This window comes from Tupaia chinensis, unplaced genomic scaffold (genome assembly GCF_000334495.1).
Source record: "Tupaia chinensis unplaced genomic scaffold, TupChi_1.0 Scaffold143645_1, whole genome shotgun sequence".
NCBI classification, from domain to species: Eukaryota; Metazoa; Chordata; class Mammalia; order Scandentia; family Tupaiidae; genus Tupaia; species Tupaia belangeri.
The window spans coordinates 236,380-259,920 of record NW_006203493.1 but is presented as its reverse complement, the minus strand read 5'-3'; the positions used below and the strand labels follow the sequence as shown (position 1 = coordinate 259,920).

Sequence of the window (23,541 nt, the reverse complement as noted above, 5' to 3'; positions counted from 1 at the left end):
AGCACAATATCAATGCTAAATTTTATGAATACGAGAGAATGTCCTTGTGGTTTTAAAATATTCAGCAATAAAGGGACATGATGTCTGCAATTTACTCTAAAATGGTGAGGAAAAAACAGACACAGAGACAGACAGGTGGATAAAGAAAAGAAAAGAAAGCAAATGTAGACCCAGTCACGATGGAGCAGGTGGTAATGTATTGCTCTTCAATGCTGGAGCCACATGGATCCCATCAGGGATTTGGATCCCAGGTCCATCTGAAATATGCAGGTGCCCAGGCACACCTAAGGTCCTAGCTGGCTGGAAGGTGGGGGAAGAAAGGTTACAGTACGACAAGACCCTGATAAGGGTAACTCTCTCTTCACTTTCTCTCCCTCTATCAATAAATCAACTTTTAAAAAAAGAAAGCAGGACCAGCCAGGTGATATGGTACTGAAGGTGGCTGGAGCCCACATGGCCAACTGTATGGTTTCAGTCCCAGACCCCGAGGCTTGAAAAACACACCAGGCATGTGGGCATGCCCAAAATCCCAAGAGGAGAATTGGAAGAGAAAGGATTGCGACGTGGCCATCCCCTCTGAGGGAGCTTTTCTCTCTTCCTCTCTTTTCTGATAAGTACATGCACCCTCTAGAAAATTTAAAATAAAAAAAAAGCAACTATGGCAGAACATTACAAATTGTTATATCTGGGGGCCAGCAGGTAGCATGGTAGTTGAGACACTGGACACATGTGGCTGACCTCAGTTCAAGTCCCAGATCCAGTGACTTGAAACTCATGCCGGGGGGGTGTGCATGTGTGCCCAAAATGCTAAAAGGGGGATGGAGAAGGGATTGCAATGTGGCCATCCCCTCTCGGGGTGATTTCTCATTTTCTGACTGCCTCTCTCTGTCTTTCCAGTGAGCACACATGCCCTATAGCAAAAATCTCTCAAAAAATAAATAAATAAAGTAAAATTTAAAAATTATTGAATCTGGACAAAGTATATGAAGAATTTCTTTGTAGTATACTCACAACATTTCTGTAAGTTTAAAATTATCTTGAAATGAAAATGTTTTTTAAAATTGTTTTTATTGCCAGAGAGCATGTGCACCTGCCAGAGAGAGTGTGCGCCTCCCCCCCAAGTGGGCCACGGTTACACCACAGTCCCTTTCCCCTGTTTTCCCATCCAGTTAGGATGTGGGACACACATGCACCTGCTTCTAATGGGAAAAAGGTTTTGAATGTCAGAAATAATCTTTGAGTTAAAAGAAAAAGACATAAAGAACACTTAGAATTGAATAAAAATTAAAATACTACTCCCAAAACAAAGTCATAATTTATTCAAGATAATGGATATGTTAATTACCCTGATTTGATCACTGCATTACTTATGTACTGAAAAATCGCACTCTATCCTGTAAATATGTATAATTATTATGTGTCCATTAAATATTAAAAAAACACAAATATCAAAATGTGTTAAATATGATTAAAGCAGAACTTAGAGGGAAATTTTTTACCTTTAAATACGCTTATTAGGAAACCATTAAAAAAAAACAACACAAAGTTAAAAACAAATGAGTTAAGCATTCAACTTAAAAGGTGGCTAAAGAGGAACAGAACAAACCCAAATAAGGAAGGAAATAAGATAAGAATAGAGATCAATGAAAAATAGAAGTAAAGGGGCCTTCAGGTGAAAGAGGCACTGGGCTCCCATGGCCAACTGAGGTTGGAGTTCCAGATCTGGTGACGAAACTCACACCAGGCGTGTGTGCTTGCTTGCCCAAAATCCCAGGGGGAGAATGGAGGAGAAAGGATTGCAGCGGGCTATCCCCGATGGATGATTTCTCACTTTTCCTCTGTCTCTTTGTCTCTCCAGCAAGCACACGCACCTTATGGCAAAAAAAAATTAAAAGAAAGAAAGAAAAATAGAAAGAAAGGAAAAAGAGATGAATAAAAATAAAAGCTGGCCCTTGAAAATATGTAAGTTGTTCCAGAAAATAGAGTGAAGAATAAAATATGCCTAGCTCTCTGTGTGGAGGAATTTTTATTACCAAAACAAAGAAATGTGAGAAAAACAAGTTTTACATCCATGCTTTATAAAAGTGAATGTAACACACTAAGTAAAATATTAACTAAATAAAACTAATGGTAAATATGAAGCTATAAGATAATCAAACTGGGTTTATCCTAAGAATGCAAACATGTTTCACTAAAAAGGAAAAAAACATCTTTTGGGGCTGGCAGGTTATGTGGTGGGTTAAGGGCACTAGACTCCCACATGGCTGACCACGGTTTGAATCCCAGACCTGGCAGCTTGCTTTCTCACTTTCCCTCTTTCTTTCTCTCTCTCTCTCTGTCCCTCTCTGGTCAAATTAAAGTTAAATAAAATAATTATTCAAACAAACAAACAAAAATCTTTCACCGTAATTGCTCCGAGGTACAGGTGATCCTGTGCTGGTCTACAGTGCTGGAGGCCATATGGTAGGGCATGGATTCAATCTCAGTTGACCTGAAACATACCAGGGACGCATAGCCAGGATCCTGACTGGCTGGGGAACTGCGGAAAATCACAGTGACCAAACTCTGTTTAGGTTGCCTCTCTTGCTTTGTTGTCCTCGCTCTCTCTCTCATAAAAGAAATAAAAATGAACTCCATATATTAAAAAAAAAGGAAAACTAAGAATAAAATGAAACACACTTAAAAGTTAAGTAAAGGTTGTATATAAAAACCGATAAAGACTTCTGGAAAGATGGAATAGATATACTTGTCCCTATTTCTCCCACAAGGAAGAACTACAATCTCTGAACGTTATATACGAAACAAACATAATAAGACTTTAAAAGGTAGACAAAAAAAAGTCAGCCCATGGTTAAGGTGCTGGATTAGCTGACCACATGGTTCAAGTACTGAACCTGGTGGCTTGAGACACATGCCAAGCACATGTGCGTGCATGCCCCAAATCCCAAAATGATGGAGAATTGGAGGAGGAGGGATTGTGGCATGACTATTTCCCATGAGGGAGTGCCTTCTCGCTCATGGGAAAAAATATTGGCTAAATGGATTTTTTTTTTAAGAGAGATTTGTTGCTATAGGGTGTGTGTACTTGCCAGAGACAAACAGAGACAGAGAGACAGAAAGCGAGAAATCACCACCACCACCACCACCACCACCACCCCGAGGGGATGCCCATGCCTCAGTCCCTTCTCCTCCATTCTTCTTTGGGGATTTTGGGCATGCATACACATGCACCTGGCATGAGTTTTAAGCCACCCAGTCCAGGACTCAAACCACGGTCGACTGTGGGATTCCAGCGACATAACCATCATACCATCTGCTGGTCCCAGCAGAGTGGATTTTTAAAATGTATTTGGAAAGGCAAAAGAACTAGGATAGCTAAAACAATCTTGAAGAATAAAGTCAGATGATTCAGTCTACCTGATTTCAAAACTTACTGCGTAGCTAATACACACACAACCAAGGCCATTCGATAATACTGGAGAAGGGACAGCTGCATAAACCAATGGCCTAGAATAGAGAACTCAAAAATAGGATCACACAAATACGCTCTGCTGGCTTCTGACAAACATGTCAGAGCAATTCTGTGGAGGAAAGATTGCCTTTTAACAAATGGTACTGGAATCATCTAACATCTGAAAGTAAGAACAAGTAGAAACTCAATCTAAGACCTTCCACATAAATTAACTCAAAGTGGATAATGGAATCAATGTAAGACTGCAAAACGACTTTTAGGATTTTAGGAGAAAATTAGACCAGCCAGTGGTGTGGTGGTTAAGGCGACTGAACCCCACATGGCCAACTGCACAGTTCAAGTCCTACCCTGTAGCTTGAAAGACACACTGGGTGCATGTGTGTGCATGCCCAAAATCTCGAGAGGAGAATAGAGGAGAAGCGATCGCAGAATGACCAGGGTCCTGACCATGTTGCAGCCTTTTTCCTAGGGTATGCCTTCTCAATTTCCCTCTCTGGTAAATGCACACACTCTATAGCAAAATTTTAAAAAAAATAAAAGGAAGAAGAAGAAGAGAAAAGAAAAGAAAAGAAAAGAAAAGAAAAGGGAAGAAAGAAAGAAAGAAGGAGAAAAGAAATGAAACACAAAGAAAGAAAAAAAAGAAAGAAAGAAAAAGAAAAGAAACACAAAACCATTGGTACCTAGAGGTGAGCCACAAATTTTTAGACTTGACACCAAATTTATGAGATTAACAGAAAATTGGATAAATCAAACCTCTTAAAATTAAGAACGTTTGCTCTATGAGTTATCTGTGAAGAGGATTTTTAAAATGAGTTACGAAATGGAAGGAAATATTTTCAAGTCACATGTCTAAAAAAAAGGGCTAGTAACTGGATTATATAATGAACTCTCAGAATTCCAGAGTAGGGCCAGCCGGTGGCATGGTGGCTGGATCCCATGGCCAACTGTGCAATCAAGTCCCAAACCTGATGGCTCAGAAAACATGCCAGGTGCATGTGCATGCATGTCCAAAGTCCCAAGAGGAGAATGAAGGAGAAGGTATTGTAGTGTGTTCATCCCCTCTAGGAAATGTTCTCTCACTCTCCCTCTCTCTCTCTACCCATCTCTTCTCTCCAGACCACATGCACCCTGTAGCAAAAACAAACAAACAAAGAACAAAAAAAGCAGTAAAAAGAAAAATTCAATTAGGAAATAGGAAAAAGACATGACAAGACACTTTATTGAGGAGGATATACATATGACAAATAAGCACATGAAAATGTGTTCAACATCATTTAGCCACTAGGGAAATGCAAATTATTAATAAAATTATAACGAAGGACCAGCAGATGGTGTAATGGTTACGTCACTGGACTCCCACATGGCCAACCATGGTTTGAGTCCTGGACCAGGTGACTTCTAACTCACTCCGGGCACATGTGCATGTATGCCCAAAATCCCAAGAGGAGAATGGAGGAGAAGGGATTGCAGTGTAGCCATCCCCCGAGAAGGGTGATTTCTCACTTTCTGTCTCTCTGTCTCTCCAGCGAGTGCACACACCCTCTAGCAAAAATCTCTCTTTAAGAATAAATGAATGGGAACCAGCAGTTAGTGTAATGGCTGTTGCTGGATTCCCACGTAGTCGACCGTGGTTCACATCCCGGACCCGGTGACTTAAACTCACGCCAGGTGCGTATGCGTGTGTCCCCAAGATCCCGAGAGAAGAATGGAGGAGAAGGGATTGCGGCGTGACCATCCCCCGTGGGGGGTGATTTCTCTCTTTCTGTCTCTGTGTCTCTGTCTGTCTGTCTGGCGAGCGCACGCGTCCTATAGCAAAAAACCTCTCCAAAAAAAAAGAATAAATGAATAAAACCATGATGAGATCTCACCACATCTGTTAGAATGACTCAAATTAAAAAACAACTACCAAATACTGGAAAGGATCCACAAAAATTGAATCACTTATGCACTGCTGATACTGCCACTCTGGAAAACAGTTTGGCAGTTTCTTTTAGAAACCAAAAATGCAACCACTATACAGTTCAGTTATTACATTCCTGGTCATTTATACCAGAAATACAAAGACATATGTCCACACAAGAATACATGCATGTTGATAGCAGCTTTATTCATATTCGTCAAGAACTGGAAACCACTCAAATGTCTTCAACAGGTGAACAAATGAGCTAACTGCTACCACCATACCGTGGAATACAACTCAGCAATAAGAGATTACTAATACGTGCAAAAACCTTACGTATTCTCCAGAGAATTAAACTGAAGGGGAAAAGTCAATCCCCAAAAGTTACATAGTGTATTTCCATTGATAAAACATTCTGTCTTGAGATGATACAATTTTATCTTGACATGACAAAATTCTGGAAATGTAGAACAGACTAGTGATTGCTAGACATTAGGAGGATGTGGGCTGTAGGGAAGTGGCTCTGACGGAACAGAACGATGAAAGGAATTCTTGTTGGCGACTGAAGTTTTGTATCTTGGCTGTATCAATGTATCCTAACTGTGAGTTGTACCATAGTTTTGCAAGATGTTATCATCAAGGGAAACTGGGTAAATAATACACAGGATTTCTTTCTTTATTTCTTACAACTGCACGTGAACCTACAATATATCAAATAAAAAGTTAAATGATTAGAAAGCCTATTGCAAAATGTGCCCTTAATAAGAAAATATCTAAGTGCACTTTCTTTAAAAATGATGTCTATTATCTCCCTACTGTTTGACATAGCACTGAAAATTCTAGTCAAAGATACAAAAAGAAAATTAATTAAAAATGTTAAGGGTTAGAGAAAAGAGTGAAAATGCTCAGTGTTTGCAGAAGATATTATTAATTACCTAGAAGAGAGACAGAATGTCAGCAACCATTAAAACCAGGAAAAAAATATAGCAAAATTGTTCCATAAGATCAATAGAGAAAATCATTACTTTCAAACAAAAATAAAAAATTAATTACCTAGAAGAGAGACAGAATGTCAGTAACCATTAAAACCAGGAAAAAAAATACAGCAAAATTGTTCCATAAGATCAATAGAGTCAATTATTACTTTCAAACAAAAATAAAAGCAAAATATTGATTTATTTCTAATATTTGCAAATTGTAGATCTGAAAAAGGATGTATTCTGATTATTATTCAGAATTGTAAAGAATACTCCTACAACTCAACAATAGTGACAAAAACAAATGATTTAAAAATGGGTGAAGAACATAAACACTTTTCCAAAGGTTTTATGCAAATGACCAACAAGATGCTCAGTATCACTAATCATTAGAGAAATACAAATCAAAATCACAGTGAGATACTCAGCACCTCGCACCCATTAGGGAGAAAAGGGAAAAGAAAGAGAGAGGAGAGGTCTGGCCCCACAGTGCAGGAGTTAAGCCCTGTGCATAGGGAGCCGGATGCACGTGGCTAGCAGTGGTTTGAATCCTGGCTCCAGTGGAAAACATGACAGGAGCATGTGCATGGGTGCCCTAAGTACTGGCAGGACTGAGAAAGGGAGGAAAAAAGATTGTGAGTTTACCACACCTAATTTGGAGATGTTCTCTCTCTCTCTCTCTCTCTCTCTCTCTCTGGCAAGCACACATGCCTTCTAGAAATGAAAAAAGAAAGAAAAAGGAAGGACAGAGGAAGGGAGGGAGGGAGGAAAGGAAGGTGGCATGAGAAGGAAGGAGGGGAAAATAATCGTTGACAATGATGTAGAAAAGCTGAAATCCTTGGACATTGTTAGTGGTTTTGTAAAACGGTGCAAGTGCTATGGAAAACAGTACAGAAGTTCCTCAGCCAATAAAAAGTAGAGGCTACCATATGACCCAGCAATCCCACTACTGGGTGTAACCTCAAAAGAACTAGAAACCAGAACTTAAGCAAAGATTTGCACACCCATGCTTTTCTAGTGGTGTTATCCAAGACAGACAAGGAGAGGAAACAACACAGACATCCACTGGCAGATGACTCAACAAAATGAGGTCTATGCAAACAATGGAATATTACTCAGCCTGAAAAAAAAAGAAAGGGAGCCAGCAGGTGGCATGGTGGTTAGCACACTGGATCTTGTATGGCCAACTCCATGGGTTTGAGTACTGAACCTGGTGCCCTGAAAAGCACTCTGGATGTATGTGTGCAAGCCCAGAATCCCAAGATGAGACTGAAGGAGAGAGGATTGCCACGTGGCATCTCCCCAGGGGGTGATTTCTCACTTTCCCTCTCTCTCTCTCTCTCTCTCTCTCTCTCTCTCAAGTGCACACACCCTATGGCAAAAATCTGGAAAAAGGGGGACCAGCAGATGGTGTGATGTTACATCACTGGACTCCCACATAGTGGACCGTGGTTCGATTTCCGGACCTGGTGTCTTAAAATTCATGCTGGGTATGTGTGTGTGCATGTCCAAGATCCCAAGAGAAGAATGGAGAAGAAGAGATTGTGGCATGGCCATCCCCCATGGGGAGTGATTTCTCACTTTCTGTCTCTCTGTCTTTCCCTGTCTCTCTGGCAAGTGCACGCGCCCTATAGCAAAAACCTCTTAAAAAAAAAAAAAAAAGGAAAGAAGGAAAGGAACGGAAAGGAACGGAAAGAAAGAAAGGGGGCAGACAGTGGCACAGCAGTAAAACAATGCTCTGCAAGGCAATCCCACATGGGAAGATTCCCATTTCAAGTCCAGAGACCTCCCTGAGCATGCCAGGCCCACGTACGCCCATGATCCTGGCCTGATTGAAGGTTGGGGTGGATCACAGCATCAAGACTCCGCTACCTGGGGCCAGCAGGGGGCGTGTTGGTTAAGGCACTGGACTCCCACATGGCCGACCACAATTCGAGACCCAAAGGCTTGAAAATCACGCTGGGCATGTGTGTGTGAATGCCCCAAATCCCAAAAGGAGAAGGGAGGAGAAGAAATTGTGGGATGGTCATCCCCTGAGGGGGGATTTCTCACTTTCGCTCTGTCTGTCTCTTTCTGTTCCTATGGCAAAAAGAAAAAGAAAAAAAAAGTGTTGGGTGTGCACACTCTCACTCTCTTGTTTAAGGAAGAAACAAATTTTAGAAGAAAAAAATAAAAGGAAGGCTAGTCTAGCCAGTGGTACGGTGGTTAAGGCTAAGGCAGTTGGTTCCCACATGACCGACTGCAATTCAAGTCCCAGACCCAGTGGCGTGAGAAACACCCCAGGCATCTGAGAATGCATGCCCTCCAAAGGGAAGGAAATAGTGCCACAGGCTACAACATGAGTTAGCGTTAAAGACATTATGCGAAGTACAATAAGCCAGTCGCAAAAAGACAAAAACTGGATTATTACACGAATAGGAGATGTAAAATGTAGTCAAATTTACAGAAACAGAAAGTGGAATGACGGTTACTAGCAGTCTGGGGGAAAGAGGAAATGAGGAATTATTTAAAGGGTGTAGAATTTGATTTCGCAAGATGAAAGTGTTCCGCAGTTTTGTGAGGGTAATTAATACTGCAGAAAAAGATCCCACATGACTAGTTAAGATGAAAAAAAAAAATAGTTAAGATGGAAAATACTATGTTATATTTTTAACCACATTTTTTAAAAATTGGTTTTATTTCTTACACCAGAAATTGTTGGTTAGAAAATAAAATTACAATGTCAGCTAAGAATGAACTGAACACACAAATGACCACTGCAAAAAGTGAATTTTAAAAAAAATCACTATAAAAGGCAAATAAATTATTTTCATATATAGGAAAATACCCTCTGCTTTTGCAAGGAATGACTTCATATTCAAAAGAAATCAGTTATCCCCAAATTCATCCACATGTTCAGTATAACCTTAATCGAAATTCAAGTTTAACTTTGACAATAAAAAGATATATTTAAAAAAAAATACAGATGCACAAAGAGTTACTTAAACCTTGAGAGGGTGGAGAGGGCAGAATGAGAAATGAGTATTCTCCCAAAATTTCCACTGGAAAACTACATACTTATTTTCCTCTTGCTACTGAGTTTTTCATTGCTGTCAAGGCCAAAGGAAACCCGAGTTTTATACTTCTCCCCCACCCTCAGCCCCACTCCTGACCTTGGTTTCTTTCCTTCTCGCTGTGTGTAGACTGTCTTCCGTCTGTCCTTCCGGACGCACTCTGCACACTTCCCTCAGCTGTCAGGCCCCTGGGCTCCCGGCCCGGCCCGAGAGTGGAGGGAGGAGGGCAGCACCCCTATTCCTTTGGCTCCTCCCTACAAGGTCACCTTGCGCTGCCTCTGTCCCTTGGCTGAGGGCACTGACCCGGCAAGGTGGCAGCTCTGCGGGGTTTGCTCCCTCTGAGCTCTGATAACCCGCCTTGACCCTGGCCTCTCTGCACAGGGGTAGCCACAGTCACTGCTGCTAGCTCCACGTTACTGCACGGTCCTCCAACCACGTCTCTGAAAGCACTGCCTTATAAATAAACTCCCTCCAACTATCCTATTTTGAATGTACCGTCTGTTTTCTGTTGAAACTGATACGATAAAAGCCATTTCTTCATTTCCTGCCCAGGACCAGCCTGGCCAGTGGCTCCTGGAAACTCATGTGCAATGGGAGAAGGGTCTGAAGAGCCAGTGAGTCCCTCATCTGTCAGCTGATTCACCCAGTTTTACTCTGGAAACAATTATTTGAAAAAAATGTATCTAAATATAATTTTCATAAATAGATATTAATTGAAATGCCAATCCTTGTCTGTTCTTTTTGACATGAATGTGTGTATACACAGGGAGGCCAGGAGAACCTGGAACCCAGAAACACACTCTTCCTCAGGAGAAAACACGGAGGATACACCCTCCTATTGTGAATTTGGGGTTTCTTTCCCTTGTCTTTCATGGTCCAAGGAAACACTAAACTCGGGCCCAACACATTTTCCTGAAGTGTTAGCGTCTGCTCTCAGGGTTAAGGAACTGCTTGCACTATGTGTGCTCATGGACACAGGCAGAGGGCTGGACTAGATGACCTTGAAGTTCAGGTCCAGTTCTAAATTCAGCTTTTAAAGTAAGCAAAACTTTGAGAAAAAGAACCATTCATTGTGTCACTGGGATTAGGTATAACTTAGAGCCCTACCTACTCACTTTTTCTCTCCCAACCTTTCTCCCCGTACTCTCTTTCTTCCTGCCTCACTGTCCCCTCTCCCTCTCCTCCTCCTGCCCCCTTACACACACACCTTTTCGGCATTTCATCATGTCTGATTTTCTACTCCCCTTCATGGTTCTGGAGTTCCCTCTATCCTTCCAGGCACCACTATTGCCTCATGTGGTGGCAAATGGACTCCCTTTCCTACCGATAGTAATCTGGCTTCCCAGATCTCAGGAAATCTATGGACCACTTTTTCCTATTCCTTACCTAGAAGGGGACAACCTTCCCTATAAAACAAAAAAAGAATCTACAAAGTCAGGACAAAAAAAGAAAAAAAGCCTGTCTGGGGAATCTCCTGGAGAATTGGAAGCTATTCGATTATTTGACCCTGTCCTTCCTTTCCCCAGAGGTCTTGTCACTTTTATTCGAATTGCTATGGCCAGACCTAGACCTTTCACATGTGCAACTTCTCCTACAAAACTGTCACACATAGACAAAGCCCAATGTCCCACCACCAGACTAGACTAGAATTTCAAAATAAATTTTCTGGTTTGTTTTTGTTTTTGTTTTTTTTTAAGTACAATGAATAGGAAAGTGAAAATGAAACATGAAACTGGTCGACTTTGTAGAGATTAATTTCTGAGCCTCTATTTACCAATTGGTTTCCTCAGCACACAACGCTCTCCTTCCTGTCTCATATGGCCTAGCCAGAGAATGACCTTTTGAATTCATAAACACTTTTCAGTCTTATTGACTTCTTTGGTAAATTCACTCCAGATGAGATGCCTCAATCACAAGGATCCCTGTGGGAGATCAGTTATGCTAAAGATCAATTCATCAACTGGGCAAACACGGAGCACCTTTGGACATCAGATTTGTATGAACAGTGCTATTCCTACGCTCCTCCAGTCTCCCAGCAGGATAGAAAGAGTCTAGGGGCAGAGGGTTCTAACCCCTACAACCAGCCCTCTCACCTGCCCCACTATGGTTAGGAGCCCACAGGAAGGCTCTGTGTAGTCTGCCTTCTGACCTCCTCCTAAGCTTATCAGGGCACATGTGCTCACCAGAGAGACAGCGAGGCAGAAAACGAGAAATCATAACCGCCCCACCCCCAGGGTGACTGGTCATGCCACAATCCCTTCTCCATTCTCTTCTTGGGATTTTGGGCATGCACGCACAGGCGCCTGGCGTGAGTTTTAAGCTGCTCGGTTCAGTACATGAACTGTGGTCGACTCGTGGGAGTCCAGTGATGTAACCATTAGTCCATCTGCTAGTTCCCCTGGTCTTCATTTCTTTTCATGTCTTTGGTTTTCTTCCCTCGCTGGCAGTTGGGTACCCAACTCTAACTCCAAAAGCAATTCCACAGCTCAATGTTGTTTCTAGCGAATGTCTGCCTTCCCGGTAAAACTAACCAGCCAGTGTGCCTACAGAGTGAAATCTGTCCCTCAATACTAGATGCCCCTTGGGTCTGGTATAGAAAGGAATAGAACATAGCCCTCTAGAGAGGGGTGTTCACCAGCATGAGGGGCTCCAGAATAAAGTAACCTACTTACCTCCAGCTCAGGTAGACAAACATCCTACAGAGGATCTGTTCTTTGACCTTGGATAAGTTATTTAACCTCTCTCTCCTCAACTCTTTCTCTTTCAATTTGTGTGTGCTTACCAGAGAGAAACTGCGAGAGAGACAAGGAGAGGAGAAAGTATCCTCCAACGGGATGTGGTCATGCTGCAAGCCCTTCTCTATCCTGTTAGAATACGGGCATTCATACATACATGCCCCCTGTGTTTTTCAAGACTCTGGGACTGGGATTCGAAGTGTGTGCTCAGCCATGTGGGATCTGGCTCCCCCAACCACTGGACCACAAAGCCAGCCCCATTGTTTAACCTCTTGAACCTCACTTCCTTGTCTGTGGCACGGAGGGAAACAATCTGTTCTTTATGGGGTTATTGTGAGATGAGAAGGATATGAACGTAAAGCCTTTAGCCCAGAGTTTACAAGAAATAAGCACTACAGTTGTTTCCTTCCCATTTACGGTCCGGAAGAAATAACTTTCTGGAACTCAAGTCTGAAGGTAAACTCTGCCCCCTGAATTTGCCTTGAGGCTGTGGCGAGGATTAGATGGAAGGCCGCGTGTAGAGCCTCACTCAGAACGTTGAAAAACTGATCACAGCTCTGTGTCAGGCCATGGTCTTGGCCACTTACAAGTATGAACTAATTTAATCCTCATAAGATCTCTTAGAAAGTAAATAAACTGCTAATCCTCTTTCTATTATTCCACAATTACATCCTAGCGTGGTTTACTTTCTTCTTATGAACTATAAATCAGAAAACTGGCCCAAATTCTGTCATGTCTAGATGGGAAATTGGAAGGGGGCACCGACTCTTCCACTCAGGGAGAGAGCCAGCCTCAGCCCCTGCCCTGCCCTTATTCCTTCCCCCAGGGTCCCAGAAAAAGACTTGGAAAGACAGTATTTCCACTAGAGTTTATTTCTCACAGATGCTCACCAAGGACTCTTTGCCATCTGTAGCATAGTAGGCCCTAGGGAAGTCTTTACTCCCCTCCCCCAGATTATATGCACCCAAAATATAGCTTTGGACAATAATTTGGTTATAGGATATCCCCAGGAGTGAGTTTCTCCAAGTTGCTAGTCTATACAGAGTATAGACTAAAATTCAAAGAATTAGATGGAGAAACCATAGAATCCAAGAAATCTGGGGCAGGATCCAACAGGTTGGGAGGCATGGCAGCATCACTCGGAGTGGAAGTTGTAAGATTCTACCTCTAGGAAATGTGCCGTCCTGTGGAAAAATAAAAAGGAGGTAAGTAGTCTTTGACCTGGTTTGACCCCAGCATTTGTCCCTGTAACCAGCCCATGCCAGAGCCCTTAATACAGTGATACTGGGGACCAGCAGGTGGCATGGTGGTTAAGGTGCTGGACACTCCCACGTGGCCGATCATGGTTCGGATCCCGGACCTGGTGGCTTGCTTTCTCACTTTCTTTCTCTCTCTCTCTCTCTCTCTCTCTCTCTCTCTCTCTCTCTGTGTGTGTGTGTGTGTGTGTGTGTGTGTCTCTCTCTCTAGCCATATTAAAAAATAAATAATAAATGATGGGAACCAGCAGTTAGCATAATGGCTACATCGCTGGCCTCCCACGTAGTCGACCGCAGTTCGCATCCCGGACCCAGTGGCTTATAACTCACGCCAGTCACGTGTGCGTGCGTGCCCAAGATCCTGAGAGGAGAATGGAGGAGAAGGGATTGTGGCGTGACCATGCCCCCTGGGGGATGATTTCTCGCTTTCTGTCTCTATGTCTCTCTCTGTCTGTCTGGCGAGCACACGTGCCCTATAGCGAAAACCTCTCAAAAAAATAATAATAAATGAATAAATAAATAAAACAAGTAATTCTTTTTTAAAAAAATACAGTGATACTAGAAATGGTAGGTCTTCAATGACTAATACAGAGAGACCACATTCAGCCTCCTCTCCAAAGGTGCTCCACTGGGTAGCAGAGGAGGATGTAGGCTCTCCTCTTTCCTGCTCTAATCCCAACAATGGCATCTTAAATCTCCCTTTGCTAGATCCAGTGGACGCCCACCTCTTCCATAAGCACCATTAGCTGAACTCAACACAGACCCCCTCCAGCCTGTACCCCCGCGAAGGACCCGTAGGCAAACAGACCAACAGAGAGGTTACCTTCTGGGTAATTGGACCCTGGGAGGGAAGTGTAGCCTAGAAAGAGGAAGATACTTGGTCAGATCCGTTGTTGTGGAAAAACGTATCTAGTGTTAATCACAGCAAGTGGGGTAGGGATGAGAAAGTGAACCAAGACCGGGAGTAGGAGAGGGCATGGGACTTCAGGGTGGTCACTCACTGGAGGGGGCCGCTCTCCGACAGCTGACCAGGCCAAGAAAGAAGATGATGAGGCCCAGGCCCAGAATTGCTACAGACACAGAAATCTTCACCGTCTGTATGGGGGACAGCCCAGATGCTGCAAAAAAAAAAGAAAAGAAAGAAAGAAACCTTCTAGAACCAATCCCTGTTGTTCAGGCTCAGAGCAACTTAATTTATTGCAAGCACTCCAAGGTTCTTTATCCCAGCTCCAAGGGGCTAGCTCACAGTAACCTCTCCCAAGGAAATGGCCTTTCCTCAAACCCCTCATCCTATGGACCTCCGCTCCTAGGGCAACCCTGTGAACTCGTCTCCCAGCTTTCAGTTTCTCTGATACAGCGGAGCCTCCCTCTTTCCTCTCTTTTCTCCCTAGTCACCTTCATCAGGATCAAGGCTTCCTCACACATCTGTTGTCCCCATGGTGGCAATGTTTGCTCTCTCACTCACTCCATCTGAACAGTTTCCTATTAAACTTTCCGCCTTTCCTAACCTCCAATGGTTCCATTCTGCGAATTGCCCTAGCACTGTGTGTTTTCCTGTCTAGATTTCTGGTGTGTCCTTTCAGAGCTGTCTCCGTCCCACTCCACAGCACCTCTCTGCCCTCCCTCCTCCAGCTGGCCTCGCCCTGAGTCATGGCCCACTCTGATTCTTCTCCCAGGATAATACGAACACTCTGTCACCAAGGGGAACTCCTTATACACCCTGTAGAGGAGACCTGTCCCAGGACAGCTCAAAATGAACACATGAGATGTACTCGCCTCTCCATTCCCCCATGCCCCTCCCAGATGCCCAGCGAGATTGAGCACTCCCTACAGGGGAGGCCTGTCTGAGGTCCTGTTCCTGGTTCTTTGAAGACACCCCTTCCCCTTCCTCGTTTCTTTCTTTTTTTTTTTTCCCAAGAATCCCCAAATTTGTGTGCAACTTTTCAAAACCTTTCATCGCTTCCAACCCTGGGGTTCAAATGGTGTTGACATAAGTTCCAAGAACACACAGCGAAGTGTCTGTTAGTCATGGCTTTACTAGCCCAGATTCAGCACTGTCCCCACGCCAAGAAAAGTCCCTGATGTTCTTCAACCTTTGCTAGTTCTTCAGCTCCTATTCCTGGCCTGGTACTAGATTAGTAAATTTTAGAAACATAAAGTAGTGTTACAATTTTGAGTCCTGGAAGTATGGTTACCTAATCTACATTCTCCTTTTGGGACAATCATACTCCCTTCCCACCCTCGAACACAGACACAGAAACACCAACCACACCACCATGGCAACAACAGTAACTAGCTCTTTCCATTCCGTCATCCCGTTGTCCCCATCTCTGGCTGTAAATCCTCTAAAGTTCTTCCAGATTCACTTCCCATTCTCAGCTCTCCCCTCTGGATGTCGCGGATCTAGCCACATCTCACTTCCTCTGCTACAATGTTGGCACTTCCTTTGCCAAAGATTACTATTCTTTCTCCAGTCATCAACTTTCAGTACCTCTCTGCTTCAGCCCTCATTCCTCCCACCTGACGTCTACTTACTCCAGTTTTGAATGGTGGGCTCAGGAGTGCCGATGTGCTCTACAATGCAGGAGTAGGTGTCCCCATAAGAGGGGGTCGAGGCTAAATAGGAGACAGTCTGGTATGTCCAGTCTCCATTGGGCTGGGCAGTCTTCTGGCCACTGTTGTGAGGGGCGACCAGCTGCCCATTCTTCATCCACGTGATGGTCACATCAGCTGGGTAGAAGCCCCACACGTAGCAGGCCAGCATCACAGACTCCCTCGTGTTAAAAGGAGTGGTTTGGGCTACTTGCACCAATGGTGGCCCTACAGAAAAGACATGTTCAGGAAGGACGATGACATTCTAGACTTTTCTCCAACCTATTTTTTTTCCTATTGCAACTCTCCATAGATTTTGCCTACCTACATTTGGCCCCCATGACACAATTTGAAAGTGAGAAGTTAACATTTACTTCTGTTTCATTCTTTTTTCCTCTTCAAAAAAGGCCAGGCCTGTACTACATGGTGTTTTATAAGTCACCTGATGTTCTTCAACCTTTGCTAGTTCTTCAGCTCCTATTCCTGGCCTGGTACTAGATTAGTAAATTTTAGAAACATAAAGTAGTGTTACAATTTTGAGTCCTGGAAGTATGGTTACCTAATCTACATTCTCCTTTTGGGACAATCATACTCCCTTCCCACCCTCGAACACAGACACAGAAACACCAACCACACCACCATGGCAACAACAGTAACTAGCTCTTTCCATTCCGTCATCCCGTTGTCCCCATCTCTGGCTGTAAATCCTCTAAAGTTCTTCCAGATTCACTTCCCATTCTCAGCTCTCCCCTCTGGATGTCGCGGATCTAGCCACATCTCACTTCCTCTGCTACAATGTTGGCACTTCCTTTGCCAAAGATTACTATTCTTTCTCCAGTCATCAACTTTCAGTACCTCTCTGCTTCAGCCCTCATTCCTCCCACCTGACGTCTACTTACTCCAGTTTTGAATGGTGGGCTCAGGAGTGCCGATGTGCTCTACAATGCAGGAGTAGGTGTCCCCATAAGAGGGGGTCGAGGCTAAATAGGAGACAGTCTGGTATGTCCAGTCTCCATTGGGCTGGGCAGTCTTCTGGCCACTGTTGTGAGGGGCGACCAGCTGCCCATTCTTCATCCACGTGATGGTCACATCAGCTGGGTAGAAGCCCCACACGTAGCAGGCCAGCATCACAGACTCCCTCGTGTTAAAAGGAGTGGTTTGGGCTACTTGCACCAATGGTGGCCCTACAGAAAAGACATGTTCAGGAAGGACGATGACATTCTAGACTTTTCTCCAACCTATTTTTTTTTCCTATTGCAACTCTCCATAGATTTTGCCTACCTACATTTGGCCCCCATGACACAATTTGAAAGTGAGAAGTTAACATTTACTTCTGTTTCATTCTTTTTTCCTCTTCAAAAAAGGCCAGGCCTGTACTACATGGTGTTTTATAAGTCATTGTATTTATTTCAAGTACAAGTGGACTTCAAAAAGTTCATAGAAAAATGGAATTAAAGTACACATTTATTTTGTTGCAATAAACTTAAACCCATGCATAGTTTTTTTATAATATGCATTGTTCATTAACTTTTTGAAGATCTCTCATACATAACCTTGAAAATATATAAGCTGAAAAAATTAATAAAATAGAATTTAATAAGAAAATACATAAGCTAACCGTCATCCAAAGTTATAAATTAGAATTTGTAGAGGCAGAAAAAATGTCATTCCCAAATGTTGCTTAACAAACTAATTTGCCTTTTTCCTTGGATAGTTACAAAACTAAACCTAACTCAGATCTAACTCTCTAATTTAGAATTAGTCTAATCCAAATTAAAGAGATTGTTAATATTGCCACTATTTACTAGTTTATTCTCCTCTGTGACCCTCTTGCTTGCCTCCATCTTGGTATTTTTGAAATAAAACCTTAAATAAAAATCCAAGAAATCATGTTAAAAATGCAAATTGCCAGGGGCCAGCCGGTGCCATGGCAGTAAAGGCACTGGTCTCCCACATAGCTGACCATGGGTCAAATCCCAGACTTGGCGGCGTGATTTCTCACTTTCTCTCTCTCGCTCTCTGGTGAGTACATGTGCCCTAGAGCAAATTTAAAATAATAATAATAAAAAATAAATAATTTTTTATAAAATGCAGATTACCTAGTTTGTATCCATACATATTTTTTAAAGGATTATTTATTTATTATTATTATTTAATTTGACCAGAGAGAGACAGAGAAGGAAAGTGAGAAAGCAAGCTGCCAGGTCTGGGACTCAAACTGGAGTTAGGCATGTGGGAGTCCAGCACCCGTAACCACTACGCCACCTACCAGCCCCCACAAATATTTTCATTCAAGAGATCTGTAGTTGTACCCAAGGGGTTGACTTTTAAAATTTTGGTATAGCTGTAACCAGTTTTTGTTTTAATATTTCAGGGGTTTGCATGTGCTGGCCAGAGAGAGATGGAGAGAGAGAGAGAGAAAGCACCCCTCTCCCCAGAGGAGTGTGGTGATGTCGCAATCACTTCTCTGTTCGTCTACTCATTGGGTTTTGAGTCACACATTCACATGTGCTGGGCGTATTTTTCAAACTGCCGAGGCCAGGATTCAAATCTCATGGGCCACATGAGATCCAGCCACTAGGCTGAGGGGCTGGCCCTCAGGGGTTTTCACTTTCAACAAGTACCTGCCTCAGCAATTCTGGAGAAGGTAGTTCAGAAACCACAACTGAAGGGACCAGCAGTTAGCGTAACGGCTATGTCGCTGGACTCCCACATAGTCGACTGTGGTTCGAGTCCTGGACCCGGTGGCTTAAACTCACGCTGGGTATGTGTGCGTGCGTGCCCAAGATCCCAAGAGGAGAATGGAGAAGAAGGAACTGCAGCATGGCCATCCCCCCTGGGGGGTGATTTCTCGCTTTCTGTCTCTCTGTCTCTCTCTGTCTATCTGGCAAGGGTATGCGCCCTATAGCAAAAAACTCTCCAAAAAAAAAAAAACAGAAACCACAACTGAAGATGCACTACTCTGTCCTTCAAGTTTACTTTTACAAACCTCAAGTCATTCTCAGCAGAAGAGATTAAAGATTAGGGAAGCCTTTCCAAATACTCTCCCCCTGTCAGGGCCCCGGATCTAGACATCAAAATCCAGGATGAAGAGGCATCAGCGCTTTGGCCTAAGCCATTCCGGTTATTCTGACACAGCCCTGGGTTGGACTTGGATCTGTCTCCTGAGAGGCCCTGGCCCCTGACCTCCTCCCTACTCCCCAGTAGCTCCTCCTGGACTCAAACATCACCTCCCCTTCCTTACTCCCCATTCACCCCTATCACCACCTTGTTCCCCCTGAGGGTCAAACCTCTCCCTCTGTGCAGACCAGGCCCACATAATTACTGCTTCCTTCCTGCCCAGCTCTCTTCTGTGCCTACAAAAGGCTCCTCCCTGGCCCCCCCTCTCCTAACTGTGCTTGTCCACGGCCCCTCTGTACCCCTCTCTCCTCACGTGTTCTGTGGGTCAGTGGGCCCCAGAAGGGCTGGGTGTGTGTGGAACAGTCCTGGAGCCCACTGCGCAAGCGCTGGAGCAGTGTTTCTTCCTGGTTGAGGATATCTGCGATGTAACCGGCCAAATGCTGCAGAAATCCAAATTCAAGAGGGACCATTTTGTCCTCCTCTTTATCCCAGCAGGTCAACAGATCCTTGTTGAAGGAGACACAATATGTGAAATCTTTTGGATTCCCATCATCATCCAGGAGGCAGTTCCTTTCCACATGGGCTACAAAGCCACCTAGAGGAACCAAAAAGGGAGATCGGGTCAGTGTTCTCTGCTGGAGTGATAAAATGAAAAAATACATGCTCGGGCTCTACTCCCAATTCCTGGCACAAAGCACCTAAACTCCCTGGAATTTCATGAGTGATAGGGCTACGAAGTGCATCTTTTATTTTGGTATTTGGCCTTTGACCCGGATTCCTGACATAGAGTTCCTAGATCTCTTGGGAGTTCCTGGATGAAGGAATGTCTTCTGTTCTAATGAGGCGACTCTTGGTGGGCTCCTGACTGGGGCCGGGTCAGTAAAAAGATCAGGCCACAATTAAAAGCCTGGAAGTTTTATCCCCATGTCCTATGTTCTGGGAAGGAGACAGGAGCTGGAAATTGAGTTAATAATTGGTCAAGCCTATGTGATGAAGCCTCCATAAAAATCCTTGAACCATGGAACCAGCAGTTAGCGTAATGGCTATGTCGCTGGACTCCCACGTAGTCGACCGCGGTTCGCGCTCGCTTTCTGTCTCTATGTCTCTCTCTCTCTGTCTGTCTGGCGAGCGCACGCGCCCTATAGCGAAAACCTCTCAAAAAAAAAAAAAAAAAAAATCCTTGAACCAGTGCCAGTAGGTGTCATGGTGGTTAAGACACTGGACTCCCACATGGCCAAGTGTGATTCAAGTCCTGGACCTGGTGGCTTGCTTGCTCACTTTCCCTCTCTTTCTCTCTCACAGGTGCCCTATAGCAAATTTAAATAATAACAATAATAAACAAAGTTAAATAATTCTTTCTGTTTCCTCACCTATAAAATGGCGCGAATAAAGTTATCTACCTCATAGGATGTCATAAGAATTAAATGACAGAAGACAAGTAAAAATGATCATCATAGTAAGAACTCTCATGAAATGTTAGCTATTGGGACCAACAGGTGGTGTGGTGGTTAAGGTGGTGGACACTCCCACAGTGGCCGACCATGGTTCAAGTCCCAGACCTGGTGGCTTGCTTTCGCACTTTCCCATACTCTTTCTCTCTGTGTGTCTCCCACTGGTCAAATTAAAATAAATAAATAAATAAAAAATTTTTAAAAAAATCCTTGAACCATGGAGTTTGGAGACTCTCAGGTGGTAAACACATCCATGTGCCAAGAGAGCAGCACATGCCAACTCCCTTCTGGACCTCACCCTTCATGCCTGTTCATCTGACTCCCTATTTATACCTATTAAAAAGTCCTTTGCAATAAATCAGCAATAGCAAATAGACTGTTTCCCTGGGTTCTGTGGCCCCCCAAGAAGGGGTTGGTGGAAACTTGTCATTTATAACCAAGTTGCACAGAAATTATGAGTAACCTGAAGACCTACTACTTGGGTCTGGTGTCTGAAATGGGGAGCAGTCTGTGGACATGGGGATAAAAGTTCTGGGGCCTGTGTGTGTTAACTCCCATTAGTGTCATAATTGAACTGAATTGTAGGACACCAGCCGGTATAGGAGAATTGGCTGGGGTAGGAAAAAACTCGCCCATATGGTCACAGAAGTGTTGAGTGTATAGAGGAGGAAAATCAGGTTTTTTTCTGTATTCAGATGGAAACCCAAGTCTTGGGTATACCATTAGTCGGGCACATATCTCCCTCCACAGGCAATGCCTATGACCAGCTCACACACCGGGGTTCCTCAGAATCCTACTTTACGGGGATAGATGGTAGCAGCAGAGAAATTGATTTCCACCATCAGAAGGTATATGCACTCCCCAGAGGGAAGGAGAGAGAGCCCATCCCCAATGAGGCATGATCATGCTGCAATCCCTTTACTCCATTCTGCCTTCATGTCAGGATTTTGGGCATACATGCACATGTGCCCTGCATGATTTTCAAGCCACCAGGGTTGGGGTGCCGCTGGAAAAGACAGATTTTCATGTTCAAATATGATTTACTCAGAACACAGATCTTCAGTAAAGTAAATACTGAGAAAGAAAAAAGGTCAAGAGAGTCAGCCTTGCTCTGTGCTGGAAATTATTAAATACTCACTGTATCCTTATTTAGGAAGCATCGGCTCTGTGCCGGGCACTGTGCTAGGAGGTGGGATGCAGCGAGAACCAAGACAGTGTCCTTGCCTACATTCCAGCGGAGGGTATATAGCACACAAACAATTAAGCAGTTTAGTATTAAAATTGCTGTGAAGGTACAATACAAGGTGCTATAGGAACATACATAGACTAGGGAGACAAATTAATCTGGGATGTCCCAATCCAGGAACTAAATTGACAGCCCTTACCCCAAAACTGAAGCAGGGGAAGGGAGAAGGAATGTCCTTACCTGCTCCGGAGCACCCCAGGCTGAGGCCCAGCAGCAGCGGCAGGAGTGTGGTCATGCTCTGCTCTGCGGAGGGGCGGGGAGTTCAGTCCCCTGGACCGTCTCTGCCAGGGGCCTTGGATCCTTGCCTGCCCCAGAAGCCCCAGCCTGAACAGGTGATCTGCAGACACTGAGTGGAATATTGTTTAGGTGCCCTGGTCTCTCCTAGATGAGTAATTTCGGGTTACCCAGCCCCTAGACACTAAGTCTGTTCCTACTAGCTCAGAACCCAGTGTCTAGAACCGAGTTGCCAGATTGGGTAAATAAATAGGAACAGATGTAGAGACAAATCACAGAGTGCCTCAGGATAGCATCATCAGTTACTAGGTAAACCTCATCCTGCCCTAGGCTTCTGCAGTGGGACGCCCGGTCTCTTTATTGTTTTCTGAGGAACAACTAGTGTGTGGATTTGTTTTCCTAGATCATGTTGGGAACAATCCCAGTATTCCCAAAATGTATGCAGCCTGGACTTCCTACTGGTTAACTTTTTTCTCTTAATGCCCTCCCGAAAGACTGGAACTAGATAACCTTCCTTGTTCTTTAAAGGGAGGTTACCTAGGAAGCTATTATGTGAACCTTGGTCTGTCTTGTCGCCCTGGACGTGGGAGGACACAGGTACCTCCCAGGATAGGAGGCAGAGGCAGGGCTTCAGAGAAGGAAGGACTCAGAGAGAAAGCATACAGTTGTCTGGTCTCAAAGCAAGACTGCAGAATAAAGGAAGCAGTTCCACCCCAGGGATCAGGGACAGGGGCCTGGACAATCCTGTAGACCTCCACTGCTTCTTCTGTTCCAGCCAGTCCAACTTCATTTCCTCCTCAATTATAATCGTGACTTCCGGAGCCAGGAACCCTTATCCTCCAACACTGAGCAACCTCAGGGGCCAGACTGCAGGGTAACCCCATTTAAATCCCTCCATGAATAGCTGGTGGTGGAACAATGCCCAAAGTCCACCTGTCTTTCACCAAAATGAACTTCCTCGAATGTTTCTCCTGTGGTATCCCCTGTCCCAGGGCAGGTTCCTGAATTATGAAGCCACTAAAAGAGAGAGAGAGAGAGAGAGGCAGAAGAAGCGGACGCAGGTGGCGTGAAGCTTTGGGGGCCCGCTCTGCTCCTGATTCACGCTGTTCGCTCTCACTGAGGAACAAGCCAGTCAGGAAGCCGCGCCGCCGCAGCCATGGCTTTTAAAGATACTGGGAAAACACCTGTGGAGCCAGAGGTGGCCATTCACCAAATTAGAATTACTTTAACCAGCCGCAAAGTCAAGTCCCTGGAGAAAGTGTGTGCTGACTTAATCAGAGGTGCAAAGGAAAAGAATCTCAAGGTGAAAGGACCAGTTTGGATGCCTACCAAGGCTTTGAGAATCACTACAAGAAAAACACCTTGTGGTGAAGGTTCTAAGACTTGGGATCGTTTCCAGATGAGAATCCACAAGCGACTCAGTGATTTGCACAGTCCTTCTGAGATTGTTAAACAGATTACTTCCATCAGTATCGAACCAGGAGTTGAGGCTGAAGTCACCAATG

The 23,541-nt window shown here is 44.1% G+C and overlaps 1 protein-coding gene across 1 annotated transcript; it reads right to left on the bottom strand.

Annotated features, from left to right (window-relative positions):
* Window positions 1-12,986: 12,986 nt before the first annotated feature.
* LOC102482486 (HLA class II histocompatibility antigen, DM beta chain) lies at window positions 12,987-22,253 on the bottom strand. Its single transcript, XM_006164540.3, has 6 exons — window positions 21,983-22,253; window positions 19,419-19,700; window positions 16,885-17,169; window positions 14,395-14,511; window positions 14,217-14,252; window positions 12,987-13,321 (listed from the first exon to the last, which is right to left on the bottom strand). Exons 1-6 carry the CDS (start codon window positions 22,035-22,037, stop codon window positions 13,305-13,307), a joined length of 792 nt encoding a protein of 263 aa, XP_006164602.1. The 5' UTR covers window positions 22,038-22,253; the 3' UTR covers window positions 12,987-13,304.
* Between the last annotated feature and the right edge of the window lie 1,288 nt (window positions 22,254-23,541).

What these genes read in the sequence shown, in the direction of transcription:
- LOC102482486 (XM_006164540.3), bottom strand. Translation starts at nt 22,037, where the DNA reads ATGACCACACTCCTGCCGCTGCTGCTGGGCCTCAGCCTGGGGTGCTCC. An exon ending in CCTGGGGTGCTCCGGAGCAG is followed by an intron (nt 19,701 to 21,982) that starts GTAAGGACATTC and finishes TGGTTCCTCTAG; the next exon opens with GTGGCTTTGTAGCCCATGTG. An exon ending in CCCACTGACCCACAGAACAC is followed by an intron (nt 17,170 to 19,418) that starts GTGAGGAGAGAG and finishes TCTTTTCTGTAG; the next exon opens with GGCCACCATTGGTGCAAGTA.